At 39.2% G+C, this 21,047-nt stretch overlaps 4 protein-coding genes across 9 annotated transcripts in view; 1 reads left to right on the forward strand and 3 right to left on the reverse strand.

The window, feature by feature from the left end:
- The window catches only part of LOC128890484 (zinc finger protein DPF3), a 14,272-nt gene extending 4,251 nt beyond the window's left edge, over positions 1-10,021 (reverse strand). For 3 of the 5 annotated variants that reach the window (XM_054149010.1, XM_054149030.1, XM_054149021.1), the window contains exons 1-8: positions 9,607-10,021; positions 8,965-9,159; positions 8,774-8,883; positions 8,158-8,394; positions 7,849-8,066; positions 7,620-7,689; positions 5,823-5,978; positions 3,022-3,471 (exon numbers count right to left, since the gene is read on the reverse strand). In XM_054149010.1, coding sequence (XP_054004985.1) covers positions 3,022-3,471; positions 5,823-5,978; positions 7,620-7,689; positions 7,849-8,066; positions 8,158-8,394; positions 8,774-8,883; positions 8,965-9,044 — 1,321 coding nt within the window. In that variant the 5' untranslated portion in view covers positions 9,045-9,159; positions 9,607-10,021. Of the gene's footprint in view, positions 363-3,021; positions 3,472-5,822; positions 5,979-7,619; positions 7,690-7,848; positions 8,067-8,157; positions 8,395-8,773; positions 8,884-8,964; positions 9,160-9,606 lie in introns of all 5 variants that reach the window. The other 2 variants (XM_054149048.1, XM_054149039.1) reach the window with 2 other exon arrangements.
- Positions 10,022-10,417: 396 nt separating this feature from the next.
- LOC128891027 (threonine--tRNA ligase 1, cytoplasmic) lies at positions 10,418-13,615 on the reverse strand. Of its 2 annotated transcripts, none has more exons than XM_054150178.1 (5): positions 13,463-13,615; positions 12,945-13,034; positions 11,329-12,884; positions 10,931-11,220; positions 10,418-10,854 (listed from the first exon to the last, which is right to left on the reverse strand). In XM_054150178.1, exons 1-5 carry the CDS (start codon positions 13,526-13,528, stop codon positions 10,706-10,708), a joined length of 2,151 nt encoding a protein of 716 aa, XP_054006153.1. In that variant the 5' UTR covers positions 13,529-13,615; the 3' UTR covers positions 10,418-10,705. The 2 variants fall into 2 exon arrangements, with proteins under 2 accessions (XP_054006153.1, XP_054006143.1); XM_054150168.1 differs by having other exon boundaries at positions 13,332-13,553.
- Positions 13,616-14,196: 581 nt separating this feature from the next.
- Positions 14,197-16,604, forward strand: LOC128891047 (nudC domain-containing protein 1). The gene is made up of 4 exons (XM_054150213.1): positions 14,197-14,708; positions 14,773-15,751; positions 15,866-16,230; positions 16,300-16,604. The coding sequence occupies exons 1-4, from the start codon at positions 14,594-14,596 to the stop codon at positions 16,497-16,499; spliced, it is 1,659 nt and encodes a 552-aa protein (XP_054006188.1). The 5' UTR covers positions 14,197-14,593; the 3' UTR covers positions 16,500-16,604.
- A 12-nt stretch (positions 16,605-16,616) lies between these two features.
- Positions 16,617-19,966, reverse strand: LOC128891021 (cap-specific mRNA (nucleoside-2'-O-)-methyltransferase 1). Its single transcript, XM_054150154.1, has 3 exons — positions 19,533-19,966; positions 17,197-19,411; positions 16,617-17,124 (listed from the first exon to the last, which is right to left on the reverse strand). The coding sequence occupies exons 1-3, from the start codon at positions 19,540-19,542 to the stop codon at positions 16,617-16,619; spliced, it is 2,733 nt and encodes a 910-aa protein (XP_054006129.1). The 5' UTR covers positions 19,543-19,966.
- Between the last annotated feature and the right edge of the window lie 1,081 nt (positions 19,967-21,047).

The raw sequence follows: 21,047 nt of genomic DNA on the forward strand, positions 1-21,047 counted from the left end.
AAGAAGAAGAAGAAAAGGAAGAAGAAGAAACAGAAGAAGAAGAAGAATAAAGTGAAGCGAAACACGCGTCGAAGAATTTCTTCGTTGGATATTTTGATGTCTGTTTGAAATGCTCGTAAGTCGTTGAAACGAGAAGCTTACGGAGACCCTGCGTGGTTGCTGCAAGGACGTCCAACGCCGCGGTCGACATTTAAAGTTACTAAAAGAACAATATATTAAATAAGATACTCGTGACGCGAGTCGAAACTTGAATAATTAAAATATACGCTCGACGCTAGCACAGCGATTATAGGATGCAATTAGAAATTCATCGAGAGGAAGAAAACACGTGTTAAATCATCTGATGAGGACCTGTACAGGACCTGTCAACAATATTAAAAAAGATAATTATACGTAACTATAAACAGAAACATTTGCTCGTCGTTTTGTTATGTTATATTTGTTGAGTGGTACGGTTCCTTTTTTTTTTTCTTTTTTAAATAAACGGTACGTTTACCACAGAAAGGCACAGGTAATGAATCGATTAATTAATCAGAGGTCAAAGTACCAATTAAAATCCCTGCAGTAACCCAATAACGGGGGAGGGGAACAAGAATTCTAGAAACGACTTACGAGTTTTCTGGCGCGGTTCGTCGCGGCGAACCGCGAGATTCGTAGGAAAGAAATCAAACCATACGCGATGGGAAGGTTCGATCGAGCACTTATTCAACATGTAAACGTGACTTTAAATCAACGACGAACCTGATCGCGCGGAAAAATTAGTTTCTCTTAACGCGAGTGTTCGAACGATAATACTTTTTAACTAGCGTTATATGTGCTGCGCTCTTAGGTGTCGTGTATCGCGATCTGTAAATAGAAATATGCGAAACGCAAGGAGACAAAGGAAATATTTACAGATCCCCCGAGAAACGTAGAAATGTCGAAAACGTCGTCTCGACCTTCGTCTCGTCTTACTATATAAATATGTTTTGCTCTCGTTAAACGATTCACGACTGTGCTGGATAATATAATTATATAAAGTATATATACTCGTATCGTTTGTTAAGCTCTCTTAAAACTTCTCGATTATAGAACGATTATTTCGCGGCAAGCTTCTCGATCATCTTTCTTTTTTTCCCCCCCTTTCGTTCGTTTTTTGTTTTTTGTTTTTTTTTTACTTCTCGTCGCTCTTTGATTACCAACGCAATAACGTAAAAACGCGATTACACTGCAGTCAAACAGAGAACACAAACACATCTTCTTCAATACGTGCTCTAGTGATACTGTGTAACAGGAATTTTGCTCGTTTTTTCCTTTTTTTTTCCCCCCTCGAAAATTTATCTAAACAGTAGTTTTCTCTCTCTCTCTCTCGCTCTCTCGCTCGCTCTTTTTTCTTTTTTAATTCGTCGAAGACGTTTGCTTTCGTTAATATTCCGGAACGAGATTCGTGTATCGAATTCGCTATACTTTTTGTACATTACTTATTGTTTTTTTTTTCTTTTCTTTGCATCGTAAAAATTTTCCCTTAAAAACTAATCATTGAAATTTACACAATAAATCACAGTTGATCCGTGCACGCAAAGGAATTGTCGAAAATTCCTATCACTCAGACGCGACAAGTTGCACCCATTGACAATGTGATGTTTTTGCTTTTTCGTGGCTTGACTAGTGTACGTAAAGCTCGTAACCATATCTCGTTATGTTCTTTATCCATCGCCCGAACCGTACAGACAATCGTTTCTTAATTATTGCACACACGGCACTTTTACCCTTTAACGATGATTTTCGAACGTACGTCACGCAGCAATTAGTTATCGTCCTATCTTCCTCGACCCAAAAATATTCTTTCTTTCCTTCTTCTCGCGTTCTCGTTTTCTCGGTTATCCGTTACGATCCGGTGGTATGAAAAAATAAGGTCCGCGTAACGATTCAGAAAACAAATCATCGACAACCGATCGCTGATAATAAATCGCTGATTCGATAATAATTTGGATTGTTACGAACACAGGTCGCGGATCGTAAGGAGACACGGAAGAGAAAAGAAGCTACCGACCATGCACGCGAGGAGGACAGTTAACGCTATCCTTTGTTTTCCTTAATCCTTTGAAAATTAGCGATTGAAATGTTTAGGAGAAAAATATCCCATGCAACTCGTCCGGAGTAGGAGGGCACTGGAAGGTGCTCGCATAACAGGACACACCGTGGGAGTTTTAGTATCGTGCTCCCAAGTTAAGTTGCCGTCGAATCAGATACGCCTCGAGTTATTCGTATTTTTGTTACCGACCATGCGATTCGCAACAAATGGCTTTTGTCGGGGTCGCGACGAAAGCAAATGACAAATGGAATACACATTGATGTAACTATGAAGTATTACAGCGATCCAACAATCACTTAAGCTTCCCTTGTCCGTGATTTTGTGATATCTTAACCGTTTGCACTCGAGGCCTTTCTTTCTGGTATCTACTAGCAACTTGACATGCTTTCTTGGTAATCTATTGCCACGAATGCTAAGTTTAATCGGGTCACCTTTACCTTGTCGACAACCATTTTATCGACGCTTCGAGTTCCAAAGAAATGAAACCTAAACAAATATTATTGGCCGCTATTGTTGGCCGATTTACTGCATCGAAGCTAGTGGCGAGCAAGAGTCACCTCTCGAGTGCAAAGGGTTAACAGTATTTATCCGTATCACCAAGGTCTTCACCCCGGCCCCCTTTCAACTTCTAGACACTCGGCAACTTAACCCGGGAGCGCGGTAGATGGACCCTGGGAATCCCACGAGATTCCTGACCTTTCGACGAAGGTCTCTAGACGCTTTCTAAAAAGAGAAGAAAAAAATTAATGGTCATCGAGAGTCGTCCCCGCGTGCATGGCAACGTCAGTACGTATACACACCACCGAAAGTAATCTCTGGTTTCGAGAATGCTCGATCGACACGTTAACCAATTATACCGTGGCGGTGAACACGTTCCACGCGCCACCTCTATTAATTATGATTCGTTCTTCGCGTATACTTGCGCTTGATCTTTTCCTCTGGCTTACCTGAGCGACCGCAATCACTGCAAGAGACCAATTCCTCGGATCCGCCGGTTTTTTTATTTTCCCTAGCGTCGCCCAGACAGAAGTCGCAGTACGGGGAAGGTTGGGCTGATTTGCCAGCTTTTTTTTCATTGTTTCCAGGGGTGGGCGGCCCCTCCGTCCTCACCGAGGACGGCGAAGGAACGGCGGTGCCGGGCGACGAGGCGGTCGGCAGATCTTCCTTCGCTGGTGGAACGGTGGGCGAGAGAGGCGCCACCGTCGCCTGGGCAGGAGGCAACGGTTGCGTGGGCGCCTGCTGGGGCGACGGTTGCTGCTGAGGCTGGGCCGGCTGGGGCTGCTGCGACTGCGGCTGAGGCTGCGTGGACGCTCCCGCAGCGGACGCGGAAGGTGCTGCGGGAGAGGGACTCGAAGTACTCGATGAGGTTGCGTTCTGACGACCCCGACGTGTACCACCTGATCACAAACCGACCACATACCCAGTTGCGCTTTGCGTCACAAGCTAATGACCATGCACACTGGCTTAGAGACAATGATTTAAAGAGTCAATTCTGTGACAATGGCCAGCAATCGACTCGATCGTACGAACAAGCTCTGGAAACGGCGATCGTCTGACCCGGCGTTCTTCGAATTTCAACCTGAATTTTATCTTAGTCTCATCCTGAATAACAAAAATACCTTCAATGAGTAACTGACCAGGCGATCACAGTCGAGACAAAATTAACGCTAAACTTCTACCGTGGTCAAACAAATAAATTACCCTTAACCGTTTGGCTTGTTACGCGGCGCAAAAGCGCTGCGAGTTTCAGCGTGGCTTTGACATCGAGTGAAAATATGTCCCGCAGTTTTTGTGCGTTCTTGCAAGAATTGCTTAGCAGTCAAACGGTTGCGTGTATTTGTCTCGAAAACCGCGACGCGGCGCTTTTGCGCTGCGAGTTTCAGTGTGTCTTGATAATGTCTTTGACAACATCAAGTGAAAATATGTCCCGCAGTTTTTGTGCGTTCTTGCAAGAATTGCTTAGCAGTCAAACGGTTAGAGATACTTTTCTCGATACATGAAACAATTGTATAAAATTCGTATATCGCATACAAGAGCTGTATATCAAAGTTTGAAAACACTCGTTTAACCAACTGCGGTAGGTTTAGCGTCAACTGGGTCGCCGATCGGTCATCCCCGACCACTCGAGGACCAGAAGGCGTAGCTTAAAAGCGGGCAGGCGTTTCTGGAGCTACTTTCGTGGCGCGGGAAGTGACCTCCAGCGGCCAGCTGATTCTGTGTCGACTATAAAAGAAAGAACAATCGTTAGAAACGGTCCTCCGTAGCGAAACTCGAAGAATTTTTCGAGCGACAATTCATCCGTGTAACGTATGTTCGAACGACCGAGATCGATTATTCGAAACATCGCAGTCTTTAAAAAACAAGAACTGGCACAACAATGAAGAGAAAAACAGAGTCAAATAACGTACAGGGTGTCCCGCTAGAAACAAGTCATCTCGATATCTTCGCCATTTTTAATAATAAAAAGAAGCATCGAGAGACAGCCGCGCGTAACTTCTGTGAACAATGTTTCCTTCTGTTATTCAAAATACCGAACAATTGAAAATATCCTGTTTCCGACGGGACATCCTGTACAATCGTAACAAGGTGCACAAATTACGTAAATCGATGCATTCCATCACCAAGAGCAATGTCCAACGATACAACGTCGAAGTATGCGTTCCAAAGATCAGACAAAACAGCGGCACAAACGCGACAGGGCTACTTTCGCGACTCCGGGAGAGCAGTCTCCCGTGCCCGTAACTTTAATGAAGCAGCAGGCGCTCGTCGAGAGGAAAATCGAAGCCAAAATCGCTCTAGGAGTTCAGACAAAGCGTAATACGAGCAAAAACATAAAAAAAGATCAAACAGAAGACTCGTCAAACGCCGTAAAGAGTATACTTGTTACTTGTCAGTAATCGTCATGCTGAAGAAGGATACAGAAAACTGATATTACATTAAAAGTACACACACATACCAAACACTCGAGAGGCTACGCGACTAAAAACGCTATCCATTCTAAAAGGCTCGAACGGAACAACGCCTCTACGAACGATATAATACTACGGAAACGGTCCTTAGACGCGATTGCAGAAGCATGCTATTGCAAAACATTCGCAACAATCGCTTTTCACTTCTCTCGAATCGATAATACGACGATGCGGTAATGTCTCGCTTCTCGACCGAGGACGGGTACGAGAATCTGTTCTTCTCCTGGTCCCAGATCTCGTTAATTATACATCTACAAAAACATCCAAATTATTTTAAATTATACTTTCAACCGTCTATTATTAAAAATAGTTGAGATCCACGGTTCGATCGAAAAGCAAGACACGAGAAACACAGATCCGAGAGAGCAAGGTATCGTTCTTAAGTAGACATACTAAAGGAAACCGTTCGTATCATACTGGCTTAAAGGGTTGTTTCTCCGTATGATAACGGCTCGGTCCAGGATATGTATTCGCAAAAGAGTTGTGCAAGAAAAGTCCATACGTATAAAAGAACGCTGTATATATGAAAAAGTGAACACAAAAAGTTTACGCTACGTTATCTGCAATGCATGCATTTGCAATACATGTAAAGAAAATATACTTAGTTCCATCGAGATTGGGAAGAATGGTCTGGGGTGAACAGAGTTGGGTGAACAGAGTTGCGTGAACGGGATCAGATCAAAGATGAGAGGGTATCGAGGTGAACGATGAGACAGGGGGAACGGGGGATATCGTGACTTGAAGGAGAGTGAGAAAACTGAGCTGATTTTGGCTCCAACCTGGCTGGTTCGAAGCAGCGGTGTCTGCAACGCTCCTAGGTTCAACTTCGGCAGGACTGGGACTTAGTTCCTTAGCAGGATCACCGGAGGAAGTAGAGTGGGAATGACCGTAATGGTAGACCAGACCAGGTCTGGTTTTATACCGTGCGCTGCATACTGCAAAAGTGCAAATACTATTTTCCCACAAACCATCCAATGCAACGTCCATGATGAGAGAAATCTTGGTCGACGAGTTGGTTGGACGTTTGGGAGGATATAGTCGTTTAACCACCACGTCAAACTTATGACGAGACCTATGCTCGAGCACATATTTTTATATCTTTCCAGAGTAAAACGAGCACGTATGGAATACGTCTCGAGAAATTGTTTAATCTGAAACGACATTAATATCGTGCTCGAGCGACTAACGAAGACGTCCTTCTTTTCAAGCAAAGTGTGAAATTATGAGAACGCGGCGGTTAAAGGATCATGGGATAGAAGCTTACGGGTCAGGGACAGCATTTGCACACCTTCCGTACCAGTACATATCCCTATCCACCTACGAATCTATATGTGGACAAGCAGTGAAGGAGTTCCAGCCCAAGAAGCAAAACTAATACGATGCAAGGCTTTGATGCTTGTATACTCCTACAGAATGAGCTCGCTACAGTGTGAGCCAGTACATTCTTGCTCTGTTATTGGCAGGTAGTATTAAGTCCGAAGATATTTGGTCAATTTTGTAAGCTTCCAGGGTTGATCGCTATGTTTTGAAATCTCATTTGGAATCCGAGCTTACTATCCCCGACCAAATGTCTTTAGATTTTCTGCTAATCTAACAGGAGTGGTTTCAAGAAGTAAACAAATTGCAGGCACATTCGAGTTAATTCATAGACCTCGTGTCTGAAAAAGTTCGATCAAATTAGTAGTGACTATTATACTCCTTCAAGATTTGGACAATCGCGACGTTACTATTCCAAGAATTACTTCGGGTCTTTGACTATTTACGTAAACGGAATCTGTAGTGTACTAAACAGAGAAAAGCTAGAGGCTACTGTGTAACAGACACAAGTTGGTGATAAATCGTGACACAAGATTCGAGGACACGATACGATACGATACGATATTTGATATCATCGAAAAATCGAAAGATGGTGGACCATTTTATAGAAATAACGTTCGTATGTTTACATACTTCTTACGAAAAAATTGTTGAAATACGCGTGATCAGTCTTTGCCTTTCATTCAGAACCATATCACGTCTCTTCATACTTCGATCAAATAGGAAAAGAGAAATGGAACACAAGGTTTTGAACAAACACAAATCGTACGATAAGGATCGGAGTATCCTGTAATATACAGCAATTCATAAACTTGAAGGAAAACAGCAGTCAATACAGTACTGATCAATATCACCGAGCAGAGAGCGTTAAATCGATGTGAAATTAATGTAAGGCTAAAAGGGCACCTTTCCACGTTATAAAGTTCATTATATGTTTCAATCACCATACCCCAAGTGTAAAATTATGCGGTAACCAAGACTAAAATCTTCAATAATTTATTTCGAACTTCCATATCATATATTATATAGTAACCTTTGCGTATCTTGTAAAATAATACGTAGGCATCATAAAAATATAGTTATTTAATAAAATTAACAAATTTTCTAACGTAATGCACTTATCTTTCTTTCTTTTTTTTTTTCTTTTTTTCTTTCGTCTTATTCGAAATAACAACTGATAGAACTAATAGTAATAATATTTATAATGAATCTAGTAACAGGAAGTGGTCATTTGTAGTTGTATCTATGATTAAACTTACGGTCACAAACGAATGGCTTATCAGTGTCAGCAGCGTCATAGTTGTTTTTTTTCCGCCCACGTCCCCCACCCTATTCAATAAACGTAAACGACAAATTTAAAATAAGTCACATATACGTAAGAAAATTAAGATAATCATTTGACCGAATGCTGAGTCAAGTGATTTTTTTAATACTATTTCTCGTACGAAACTGCACAATGGAAGTCTGAATAAAATACATCAAAGTTACCTTTGTACGCTTACTCCCAGGGCTGTCTGTGGTAGGGGGGTGACTTCGCGTAGGATGATGACCAGCACCACGTGGTTTCCTTCGTTTCCTCTTACTACTGTAGCTCTCTTCGTAATCGTAGTCGCTTTCAGGATCAGGTTCGTCGTATGTGTCCATATCCAACATGTCCTGCTCGTCGTAGTACCAAGCATCTTTGCTATGATGTTCCTCTGGAAAAACTTATCGTCGTATTGTTTATTAAATTAGACGAAACAAGCTTAAACGTTTGTATTTCATCGACTCGTATATGTAAAGAACAAGTATATCCACCTTTAAGAACAACTGATTCTTTGATTTCATCGTTTACATGCGTCACAGTTTCTACGCCCTCGACGCAGTCTTCCGGGTCACCTCTTGGTCCTCGTTTTGGATGCAAGTAATGCATCAAATATTGACGCCGTTTCTTTCGCCATCTTTTACTAGGATACGTGTAGATTTGACCGTGCAATAAACCTGGAAGCCTTTCCCTCGCTGACATAAACAGTGCTGAATGGTTCATCGCCACACCTGTCATTCCATAAAATGTTACTTACCAAACAATTCTCAAATGGTATATCGACTTCAAAAAATTAAAATTGACATGGACTGATTGTACACGATGTCGAAGGTACAGATAAGTCAAGACATATTCAAACGAGCGTTAAAGAAGCCATTGTTTGTGGATTATTTCTTGCTCTAAGATACACATAGCTCTACGCATTTTACTTCTCGATGCAAGCGAGTTAATTAACTTGGAAATTTATGCGCTCCAAGAATAATTATTTAGAGAACTCGGTATAAAATGGACAGATACTCTTTAACTCTACTTATCCGCTACAGTGGTTATACAATATCACGACGATCGGATTTGTACGAGTATTTATGAAAAATATAAAGTAAACAATACCTGTCTGCGAGTCGAGGAAAGGCATTCGTAGCCGTCGTTCCTTGCACAGTCGACTATTATAATTCGAGGCATTCTCGATGGATTCTCTGTACGCCGTGTCATTGAGGTAGCTACGAACAAAAATCGATAGCAACGATGCAGAATGTACACAGAGAAGAAATTCACGACGCAATTGTTGACGTAACGCCTACCTCTCGATTTTACATAGATTGCTTTCGTTTATAACTTGAATAATTCCATGTGTAGCCGGCGAAATCGTAATGGCTGTCATTTTACAACACCAAACAGAACGACTCCGGTTCCTGCTCGCCGCTTGCTCTTCTTCCCGGAAAAGGAGCTCCCCACTCCATGGAGCGGCGCATGCGCAGTTCGCCAAAAGAATATTCCTGCCAAAAGTAAACAGAATTATTAACGATATTAATCGTGACGAGAGGTTCTTTCTCGTTCTAAAGTGTCCCATAAAAGAAGTGTAGATATTATAAAATATATTTATTCATGTAAAAAGGTTTCTTCGTTTAAAATTCGCGGGAATATGAATTTCGAGAAGTACTACGGTAAACATAACTAGCTCCAACATGTTGATTAAGGAAAGATTGGCGGAATAATTAACTTTATTTAATAGTGATAAATTAATTGAAGTTGGTTATAGAAAGTTTAAATATGTTATAATATCGATGTGAAATCGAAAATAAATCGTAGTTGTGATACTGGTGGTAATGACTCTCAATCGCGCATGCGCACTGGTTTCAGCGTCAGTAAAGTATCTAATACTTAGTATTTAATAAATTATAACATAGGGGGTTGATTACACATTTTTTTATAACTAAACATACGGTTTTCCTGGTTTGACGTCAACCGTTGTTATGGGATCATACGTTGTTTTCTATAGCTACAGCACTGCGCGTTCAGCTTTTTTCGATGTCGAGTTTACGTCTATTACTAAAACATTTATAAACGAAAAAGGATTATTATAGGGAGCGATTTCACTCGAATATGCTATTTTATTGAAAAAATTTACAATAAATATTGAAAGGAGAAATGTCTTCTTCCCATGTCGATATGACGTACCACTTACAGCATCAATTTATTCTCGACATTAAACGCAGTTACAGCAATACGCGTACTGACAGTTTCTGCAATAAATTACGAAGCACAGCCGTCGAGATGAACATTTCGAATTACAATATGCACTCAATGTTTCTGCTATAAAGACGGAGATACTCGAACGTTATCCTGTAACTTCTAAGTAAGTTATCGTCAAAGATTTCTTCGAACGATAGAGATAAATCCTTTTAAAAAAAACAAATGCTTAGAAAATCTGAAATATATCACCCCACGTATTTTATCATTTTTTAAACAAACAAAAAAATTGAACAAACACCGCGTAATACTTCGAATGCAGCTTGAATGATATCACGTGATTTTCCATTTACACCGTACAAGTCACTCGTGATTCAAATACAGCAGTATTATTCGTTACTGTTTACCCAGTGATACGATGCGTTCATTCTGGGTACATACTCCAAAGTAAACGAGATAGATATCGATCAAATAAATCTTGACACGAAGTTATGCCTTTCCAGTAGTTGTACATCGCTCTACAAAAATAAATGCATGATTCGATAAACTGACATTGAAAAAAGGTTTCTGTGTATCCGTTACTTCCTTTTTTTTATTAACGTATCGAACCTTGGCCATAGAATCGATTAAATGCAAAATATTCTATAAAACGTTATCCTAAGTCTTTGTAAAATGTCTCTAGAAATAGGACTCTCGCGGCGTGAAATATTTTGTTCAAATAGCTTTGGGTGCATTACTTTTAGTACATATAGAAAATGTTATTTGAAATTCGGTCGGACTTGTACTACAATCGATAACACCGGAATTACTAGTTACAAATAAATTAATATTTTGCTTATTCGCAGAGCTTATTTAAAACTTCTCCTCGCAATTCTTGTCTTTCCTTTCCTTGAACAATTTGAATTTCTCGATCAAATCTCCTACACCGACTTCTCCGTGTACCACGTTGTCCCTGGTTCGTACGTTAACCGTGTTAGCGTTAAGCTCGTTCTCCCCAACAACTGAAAATACCATAAACGTTGAACGTTCCGTTATTTTGTAACGCGAGACCTAGACTACGTTAGCATTTTTCGTTACCAAGGATGAAGTTGAATTGTGCCAGCTGCGCGTTTCGCACTTTTTTATTTAAAGTGTCGCTCGCGTCCGTGTCAACTTCCGCCATAAACCCAGCATTCCAGAGTTTATCTTTCACTTGGAAAGCATAATCGTTGTGCAGAGGACTTACTGGAATGACCATCGCTTGTCGCGGACTCAGCCAGAATGGCCACTTTCCGGCATAAGATTCGGTTAAAATCGCGATCATTCTCTCCACGGAGCCTAAGATAGCTCTGTGAATGATCACTGGCCTCGTTTTCTCTCCAGTTTCGCTAAAATTTCGCAATATTCGTATTAGAATTCTATTGGTAGAGAATCGTGGAGAATTCTGGTGGGTGTATGTATTTTTTGAAAACGTTTATTAGAATTCTTCTACTTACTTAACGTACGATAAATTGAATCTGATCGGTAGCTGAAAGTCCAACTGAATGGTAGCGCACTGATGGGGTCTCTTTAACGCATCCATAATCGTTATATCAATTTTCGGACCGTAAAACGCCCCATCCGCAGGATTGATCTTCCACGGTTCTCCAAATAAGTTTAGACTCTCTTCCAGTGCTTTTTCAGCTTGATTCCACATGTCTAACTCTCCCATGTACTTTTCAGGTCTCGTGGAGAGAACCAGATTAAACGTGAATCCGAAGACCGTGTACACGTGTCGCAGAAAGTCGAGTGCTCCGCAGATTTCTTGCTTGATTTGGTTAACCGAACAGAATATATGCGCATCGTCCTGCTGGAAACGCCTCACTCTGGTGAGTCCAGTTAGAGCGCCCGATAACTCGTTTCGATGCAACACGCCGAAATCGGCCATTCTTAATGGCAATTCGCGCCAAGATCTGTTACGAACATCGAAGATCATGCAATGGCCAGGACAGTTCATTGGCTTCAGCGCGAATGTTTCCTTTTCGACGTCGAACGAGAACATGTTCTCCGCGTAATGTTGCCAATGGCCAGACGTTTGCCACAGTTTACTATTAAAAATATTAGGCGTCACTACTTCCTGGAAGCCTCGTTTTCTGTACTCCGAGCGTATAAATTCGATCAAAGTATTATAAATGTACGCTCCACGAGGCTGAAAGAAACACGATCCAGGAGAGAGTTCGTGAAAGAAAAATAGCTCCTGTTCTCTCCCGATTTTTCTGTGATCTCTCTTAGCAGCCTCCTCTTGTAACTTTTCCCATTCCTTCAATTGTTTAGTGTCTGGAAAACTGATACCGTAAACTCTCTGCAACGATTCCGCGTTGGCGTTTCCTTCCCAATAAGTGGAAGAGTTCTTGGTAACTTTGATGCCTTTAACCTTTCCGGTATGTTTAATGTGCGGGCCTCTGCATAAATCGATCAACGGTCCACACCTGTACACCGTAGTGGTGGGTGTATGTATTTTTTCGTTAATAATCCGAAGCTTAAATTCGTTGTATTTAAACATCTCCAAGAGATCTTCCTTTTTCATTTCTAATCTTTCGAAAGGCTGCTTCTCTTTAACTATATTTTTATACAGACTCTCCAAGTAAGGAAAGTCTAAGTTTGAAATCCCTTTGTCATCTAAATACATATCGTAATAGAATCCATTTTCTATAGGCGGGCCATAACATAAGCAACCGCCGTATACTCTTTCCATGGCTTCTCCCAAAATATGCGCGCTGGAATGCCAGAAGACTTGCTGACCGTCGGGATGGTCGAACTTGAGAAGTTCGAGTTTACAATCGAACTCCAGAGGTCTGTCCAGATCCCATAGTTCGTTATTGACTTTTGCAATAACGATACTATCCGCCAAGCCCTGGCTAATATTTTTTGCAACTTCATACGGGGTCGTACGCCAAGACTGACCAGCAACTTCCTTTCCATCGGGAAGAGTTATTTTTATATCGGTGACCGGCTTCTCAGCTATCGACGCATCGTATTCAGCTTTTAGTTTATTCCACAGTATGATACGATCCTAGAAAAATATTTACACGTAAGATACATGTATTACGATAAAATAAACGACGAGATGTACCTGGATATAGCTGGGCCAAGGATTTAATTCGGACACTGTATGTTCATCGGCAGGAGCATTCTTTTTTTTCGTCTTTTTCATCAACTTCGCCTACATTCGACGAAAAAGAGATATGTATAAAGGATAAAAAATTTCGTAAAAACTTGTTAATCGACAGAATACGATATTAACACATCAAGAAAGTTAGTCGCACACAGCAGAAAGGTAAAATTCGAATTGTTGCGTCAGATTATCGATTCTAACATTATGGGTGGTCATTCTTAGAACGGACAAAGAACTAGTAATTTTCCTGCAATCGATTGTGAAATTGATAAACGAAAGGTGAAAAACGAAGTCTGTAACACGACATTACGAAAAAGTACCATGACAATATATTCTATAACCAACCCAAGAAGCATGTGTCCGCTTAGAAACATTATAAAAGTTTCTGATACTGCAAAGACGTGAACTCGACAACATATTTTAACGCTACAAATAAAAATGCGAGAAGTTATGACAAGTGTAAACTGTATTCATGCCTTTTCGTCCTTTAAATTCAGATTTTGCACATTGTTCACCACGTCGTCGCTCATGTTGTCGACCATATTGTAACTATTACGTACGGAATGGTACTGACCGTACCGAACAGTCTAAACACTGAATCGCTATCTTTCCGTGTATTGGAGTTTCAAGTTTAGAATGATTTAGAAACGTGACATCCAGGAAGGCCACTGCTCACTGAGCCGCTCTGTGAGCGCGACAACTTGCAAATTTTACAGGACTCTTTTTGCATCAATCCTTAATTTCCTATATTAATTACATTTATTATTTACATTTACATTACATTTCTTTACATATTTGTTGGGGTCCACTGGACAGAACTTGACCTCCTTATAGCTAGGGTACCACGGGATCGCTAAAGTGGTGTAATATACATAATGCAAGTTTCTGAATAATTATTAAATAACTATTCATAAAATTGATAAATTTGTCATAATTACATATGCGCTAACCATTTTATTATTTTATACACTTATTATTTAACATCGGTGAGAAAGCGCCCAAGCTTGTAGTGGAGATAGTTCCCACTCTCGTCGTTAGATGGCGACACTTAGTGAAGAATTGATAATTATTGTTAAATTAAATAAATATTCATACAAATGATAAATTTGACATATTAACTAATATATTATAGTGTTATAACGCAAAGAATCGAATTAATTATGTACTTATTTCCCAACGATGGCGCCACTATCCATTTCCGTGTCCGTGAATCGAACGCGTATACAAATTTGTATGCAAAATTGAATTGTTTTGTTATCGATAGAAATGATTCCTTTTAACATCTGTTTAAATAAATAATTATCAAGATCGTATGCTAGCGTTTAACATGGCTGTATAGATTTCATCTGTGAGCCAATAAACGAATTAATTTATTAGTACACTTGACAGATATCATACATAACCAAAAAAAAATAGTAAACAATTCGAACTATTTCAAATTAATTTTCATTAATTTTGTATACGGGAAAAGATGAGAAAATAATTTGGTGAAACCAAATTTCACTCGATAATGCAAAGAAAATTCATTATTGGAAAATAATAATTTTCGTCTTAGTGTTTCTTTTATTTGTCAATTCGAGTATTGCGAGTAGAAATAAAGAGAGAAAATGACGAAAATTGTTGAATTACGTCCAGAGAAAAATCTGATAAACTCGAAATTCGAGAAATATCAATATTCCGCTGGAAAGTTTCCAATAACTTCTGAGATAGACTTAAAAGCAGGTGAGTTTAACGAAAAAAGTTATAGTCGTTTAATGTAACGTTATCGTTTCTGAAAAATTTACAGATGTAATGAGATTATCGTTACCCTCAAATCGAGACTCCTTTTTGGAAACTCGATTATTTGCATTTCACAATCATTTGTTTATGAATCCACACGACATGTCGTGTTGGTTTATCGATAGAAATTGGTTAATTTGGCAATTTAAGTACAACGGTACCTTGGAACAAAAGTACTCGATGCACGATTCTAAAGAAAATGTACAAAATCTGTTATACAACCCATCGATTGCATTTGCTAATAATGATGTTATTGCAGTCTCCGATGGTGGAGATTGTTTAAAATTGTTAATAATGAAAACCGAAGATCACACGGAAGCTTTTACTCTAAGTGGTGGAGAGCCTGGAATTATATTAGATGTACGCTGTATAGATACAGCGTCTACTATTATTATTGCAATATGTAATATCAAAAGTACAGGTGAAAAAAAATTCACAAACCTCTTGTTATTAACATACGATCGGAAAAATATAGGAAGTGAAAACGAATCATTCGAGCTTCGAAGTAAAGAATCTTTAAAAGTAAAAGGTGCTGTTGAATATGTATATATAGAAGATAATGGCAAATATTTACATTCCATTTGTCAGGATTATATCACATTTGAATGTCCGAAAGTACAAGAGTTTGTTGATAATAAAAAGGATTTACGAAAATCGAGCGAAAGAAAAATTCCGAAATATTGCTGGTCGCAAGATGCGGATTCGTTGACGGTCTGGATTAAAGTAGAAAAGGAACACCAAAGCGAAGTCAAAGTACGCGTAACACCGTTAGAACTATCAGTAACAATGAAGGATAATGTACTGATACAAGGCCAATGCCAACATAGATTAGATGAAAAGTTAACAACATGGAAATACGAACAGGATACGTGTAGACTTGAATTGGTTAAACAAGAAAGTGGTTTGATGTGGAGCGAATTAATTAAGGGTGATACAGGTGGTGAATGCTTGCCTAATGAAACATTGGCTGCTGAAATTCATTCCAGGTATGCTTTCTAAATATAATTAATTGGTACTCACACAGGATGTACTCTCTCAAGTTTTCTAAAAATATTGGATTAGCTTTAATTTTTTTTTCTTTTTTTCTTTTTTTAATTCAGGTTGGCTCATTTATGTACAGATCAAGCAGACGGTAAATTAGAAGGTCAACCTTGCGTAGGGTTCAATGCTGAACAACTCGAAGAGTGCGACCTCGAAGGAAAAGATAATTTCTTACAAAGAATTAATCTCTCCACTCAAGAAAATACACATTTGGCTATGCTTGGAATGAGTAATCATATATTACTCACGCACAAAACGCAAACTGGCCAAGCGATATTTCTCAGACACGACAACGACGGTTGTTTATGGATTACTGGTGAAGGGGATGATATTCATTGGGATATAAAACATCACTATACGTTTCCTGGTTTTGGTTATGTCCAAGCTAGCAAAAGTAATAAAATGTTTTGCGTCTCCCCAGCTGGTCGGTATATAAATTACTACGTAGATATATTTCGATTTTGTTGCAAGATTTAACTTACTATAATTTCAGATGGTTCGTATGTAGTTATACTGGAACACATGAGATATATATTCTTATATAAAAAGCCTAAACTTGACGATCAAATTGGCAAACAATGGATCGTAGATTTAGGTCCGGGAACTGATCCTATCATGGGCGCTGCCGCCACAAATGAATATTTAATTGTACTTACTAGAAATAAGTTATACCGTTTGTATATTTCTATCTAGAATCAGTTGTATTCGTTGTATTAGTTGTATCGATTGAATTATATTATACGCGTACATACAGTATCATATGTATTTACAAATATATACATGTAGTCAATTTTGTTATATATTGCATTTTTAATAGTCTACCGAAGACAATTCATGATTGTGACATTTCTCGCTAATATGTAGCGTAACGATGTCCATAGTAACCGTTTCGTCGTTAGGCCAGTACCAAATAACACGATTATCAAACGTTTCGACAAAACCTGCCTCAGCCGCGGCAGGTCTCTGCAAGTCGAATTTATTCTGTCTAGTTTTCGGATGAAAAACATACGTCCTGGAATGTGTCTTACTAAAATATCGATTCCAAGGAGCAGCGGTACTTTTCAAAAAAAGTATACTATTTAGTATAAAGTACGGTTTATCGGAACCGTTTCTGTTAATAGAACTGTGGCTGGCTAAAGGCATTTCCGCGAATTCGTATACCCAAGCTGTTCGATTATTCTTCATGATACGTTGCGTTACTTGTAATTTTTCGCGCATGTTTGGCACGACAAGGATCAATTCTTTGGTACGTATACGAGCGTGTCTATTTCCGTCTGGCTTCCATAAAGCTTGACAAAATTTCTTCGTGAGCTCGTGCCTGTAAAAAGTTTTATATGAAACAGTAATTCTTTATAGACTAAAATATTCGTTAGAATTAATTTATCGTTACCTGTCCCTCAAGTATTTTTGACTGACGTCTTCTTGGCCCAAGAAATAAGCATCTATAATGTGTAACGCTAGTACTTTGTGCTGATGCTTGGACTCATTTTTCATTTCATAGACAACTTCGCCGTATACGAGTGTATCTGGTGGTAATTCTAAGGTGACATCGCTGACGCGATCCCAACTACCTCTTACGTAACGATATACTTTACTTCTTCCCATTCCCAGATAAAACGTGGCGTTCTTATTTTCATCGGTGGATCCAGTACCACAGGGCATACAAAACCAATCGTACGGCTGATTCAATATCGTCTTATGTATATTATCTAACGTCAATTTCGTTGCGCTCTTGGAGAGAAACGAAGTAGCATTTTTTAAAAGAGCCTTTAATTTATCCTGAGGTTTCATGTATCTCGGTACCGTTCTACCTTCTTCTGGAAGTTTCCAATATTTAAGGCATTCTCTACGCATATCAGCTTGTTTCGATTCGACGAGCGTACTATTCTCGCAAAACGCAGCTATTTTTCGGAGTCCAATTATTTGCTTCCTTCCTAAAATATCATTCGATTCTCGTAAATATTTTATGAATCGCTCTTCCCTTTCTAATTCCTCCAACGCTACCAATTCCGTAACGTCGTTATTCTCGTCATTTTCTAAAAGTAAACGATTAACGCGTTTCAGGTATTGCTCGACGACTTCTGTATTCTCCCGTTTCCTTTTACATATTAAATAACGTTCCGAATTCGCTGGTCTGGAGGAGTTCGGTTTGAATATGCACACTTCCTCGAAACAGCGATACATTAAATAAACTAAACCCGCGCTAAAGGGAGTGAAAACGTCGAACAGTTTAGTGACGAAATGACCCTTTGTTCGAACGATCATCAACGCTACTAAACATTGACAGAGATATAATTGTTTCGAGAGAATCTCCTGTAGATTCTCTTGACCTTCCACTGAAAATCCACCGTCGGACATCATGAAATGTACCCCTTCGTTGTTGGTATGCGTCATTATGAGCTCTCTGAAAGCTTCTTGATTAGAAGGATCGAAGACATCGCCGTTGTCTTTCGGGCCGTAATACGGATGAAACGTTTCGCAAGGACCCGCGTAAAAGTCTGCTAACTTGAAGTCGTTTTCGTTTTTCAAAGTGAAACCAAATCCTTTGGCGTGCCATTTTCTCCTCCATAGAACGTACTCGCTGAAACCACCCGGTCCAGCGCATACATCCGCGAAGTAGAGCAGTTCGTTATTTTGCAGACATTTTGGACTGGTAAACATAAAATCGAAAGCTTTATCCATGTTTGCCATTTTGACAGCAGCACGATTCAAGAAGATCGAGCCGCGAATAGTTTCGTAAGGATTGCTACGCGTTCTCGCGCGACGCATTTCAACGCTGTCCAAATTATCAAATACTGTTTTTGAATTAATTATGTTCATAACTATATCCTCGCTACAAAACGGAGTCTTGGTGTCTACGACAAGCTTTTTAGGTCCCAGTTGCAACCAACTTTCCAGTTCTTCGCAACTCGGTAACTCAGTGTGCGGATTGGCTAAACATTCTATGGGTTCTATAGCTGATATCTCTTCTTCCTCGGGATTCCATTGCAGACTCGCAGCTTCGAGTCCAGGAACTTGATGCCCGAGCCCTCTACGACCGTGCTGTTTGGATGCTTGAACGGGTTCTAGACGGCCTTGCTTATTTTTTCCAAGACCGTGACCTTGCGTATACCCCATCAACCTCATCATTCTTTGACCTTTGTCTTCTCCAAAGACACTCGCGGGTTCCTTTTTCAATTGTTCCTTTGTATCGTTACTTTTGTCTTCATCGGTAGTATCATCGTCTGTCTGTTTTGTTCTACAAATTTTCCGTCGTTTATGGTAAGGATGATAAGTGTCTTCGTACACTGATCGCGATGTGCTCGATTCTTTTGCTTCGTCGTTAGAATTAGACACTCTGTCTTCCGTATGCTTAGTCTCCATATTTAGGCTGCTACATTCGTCGCCTGAATCCTGTTGACACGACAAGTCCTGATACATGTTGTGCGAAGTGAACTTTGCTTCGTCCTTTTCATCAAAATTTTCAGAGTAATCCGATAAATCTGAACTTTCGTCAACCGAGGCATCGTGTGTCCTTTTTCTACTGTGCCTTTCGTTCAAGTAGCTTTGGTAGGTTTCCTTACCCTCCATAATTTGATCATCATTTTGATCGCTTTCGTCTGAATCTAATACGTTACAAATAAATAAATAAATAAATAAATAAATAAATAAATAAATATTTTAAACAGCATGTGAAAATACTTAAAGAAAACATTGGAATGATATCGATAACGAAATATTACTTACTGCTTTTCATGTTTCCTGTACGTTCGCACAACTTTTCGGTTAACCAATTCACCGTTTCTTAACAAACCGTTTCGATAAGTATAAACGAAAGAATTATATCCGCACTACTTAATACGGATTCGATTTATATTATATTGCTGTTATTCATGACTTGAACGTTCGAAGCTCACATTCTCGTGATAGGTTATGTTTATTACGATATAGAAATGTGAGCACATTCGAAACCAAGAATCGTAACATTATCCGATGATATTATAATCGGCGTCACCATTTATAAAAACCAATTTGTTTAAACTTCGGTGCATAGAGTTGAATTAACAAAGAATACGATACCGATGTGTACAAAATATACGAAACTGGAGTAATTTTACGATGTCTGACGCAGCTTCAAGCGAAATCGTCGCTACTGGTCGCCATACTGAACGATCGGCCGCGATCGGGCTGAATCGGGTGTTCTCGGCTACCCGACGCGCCACGCCAGCGCTGTGAGCGCAGCAATTCGAAAGAGAAAGCCGATAGAAAGTTTTCTTCCTCGCTCTTGGAATATATAAAATCCGATTTACCGATAATTGGTTTCACTGACTCTTAAATAATCGTAAATAACTACTTTTAGTTATAAAAAATTAAAAAGCATGATTCAGAGTATCTTTACAGAGTAAGATATATCGAAATGTCGAATAAAGACTGAAAACGTACTAGAATTTCAGGATAACAAATGCTAACGGTATTGTAATAAAATAAGCAGGCAATAATGTTTAAGGATAAGTTAAGAACGTAAATCCAAATGCGATACCTAGTTGTAAGAAAATGTTACAAGTATAAGAGCTGGATTTGATAAGAATGTTGATTATATTTTGTAATATTATAGACACACCAAAGATGATAAACTATATAGTACGAACAATGTAATCAGTTCAGATGGGCTAATACTTTATAAAGAAACAAATGAAATGAGAAATGAAATTACATGTTTGAACACGTATCGAACTTTCTGAAATTCTGAGGGGTAGTATCCTCGGTAGTGAGAAATCCAATATGGCGTCCGATACGAACATCATCGGCGATATTTTTTTACTATTTTTCGCGTCATTTTTTGACGACTCTAACACCGATACTGCTTCTATCGTTTCTAATTTATAAACGTGCTAGGATATTAACGATACTTTATATTTTATTCGTAAAGTGAAATCAATTATTTGTAACGAAATTGAAGTAAACGAAACATACATTTGGGTAACTTACAATTAATCTACGCAAGCATAATCTTCGACATGTTCGATCTCCGTCTTTAGGTCCTCTTCGAAAGTAGTAAAAAATATACTGATCTTCGAAGAAGAAAAAGAAACTGAAAGAAACATGACATAACGACACATAACGTTAATTTATCTCGAGATAAAGAACTCGGTAGATACGAAACTTGTTATCATACATCGATGTATTAAATGAAACAAATGGGAAAACTAACGTAACAGTATTTTTTTTTGTAACAGCAAAAAAAAAAAAAAACAAAAACAA

The sequence above is a fragment of the Hylaeus anthracinus genome, unplaced genomic scaffold (genome assembly GCF_026225885.1).
Source record: "Hylaeus anthracinus isolate JK02 unplaced genomic scaffold, UHH_iyHylAnth1.0_haploid 0, whole genome shotgun sequence".
In the NCBI taxonomy this organism is placed as follows: Eukaryota; Metazoa; Arthropoda; class Insecta; order Hymenoptera; family Colletidae; genus Hylaeus; species Hylaeus anthracinus.

Excerpts from the sequence above, each read along its gene's own strand:
- LOC128891027 (XM_054150168.1), bottom strand. The coding sequence starts at position 13,403 with ATGTTGTCGAGTTCACGTCTTTGCAGTATCAGAAACTTTTATAATGTT. Across the intron at positions 13,035-13,331 it reads AGCGGACACATGCTTCTTGG|GCGAAGTTGATGAAAAAGAC; the intron begins GTTGGTTATAGA and ends CGTCGAATGTAG. Across the intron at positions 11,221-11,328 it reads TTCAATTTATCGTACGTTAA|CGAAACTGGAGAGAAAACGA; the intron begins GTAAGTAGAAGA and ends GCGAAATTTTAG.
- LOC128891047 (XM_054150213.1), top strand. The coding sequence starts at position 14,594 with ATGACGAAAATTGTTGAATTACGTCCAGAGAAAAATCTGATAAACTCG. Across the intron at positions 14,709-14,772 it reads TGAGATAGACTTAAAAGCAG|ATGTAATGAGATTATCGTTA; the intron begins GTGAGTTTAACG and ends AAAAATTTACAG. Across the intron at positions 16,231-16,299 it reads GTTTTGCGTCTCCCCAGCTG|ATGGTTCGTATGTAGTTATA; the intron begins GTCGGTATATAA and ends CTATAATTTCAG.
- LOC128891021 (XM_054150154.1), bottom strand. Across the intron at positions 17,125-17,196 it reads CAAAAATACTTGAGGGACAG|GCACGAGCTCACGAAGAAAT; the intron begins GTAACGATAAAT and ends AACTTTTTACAG.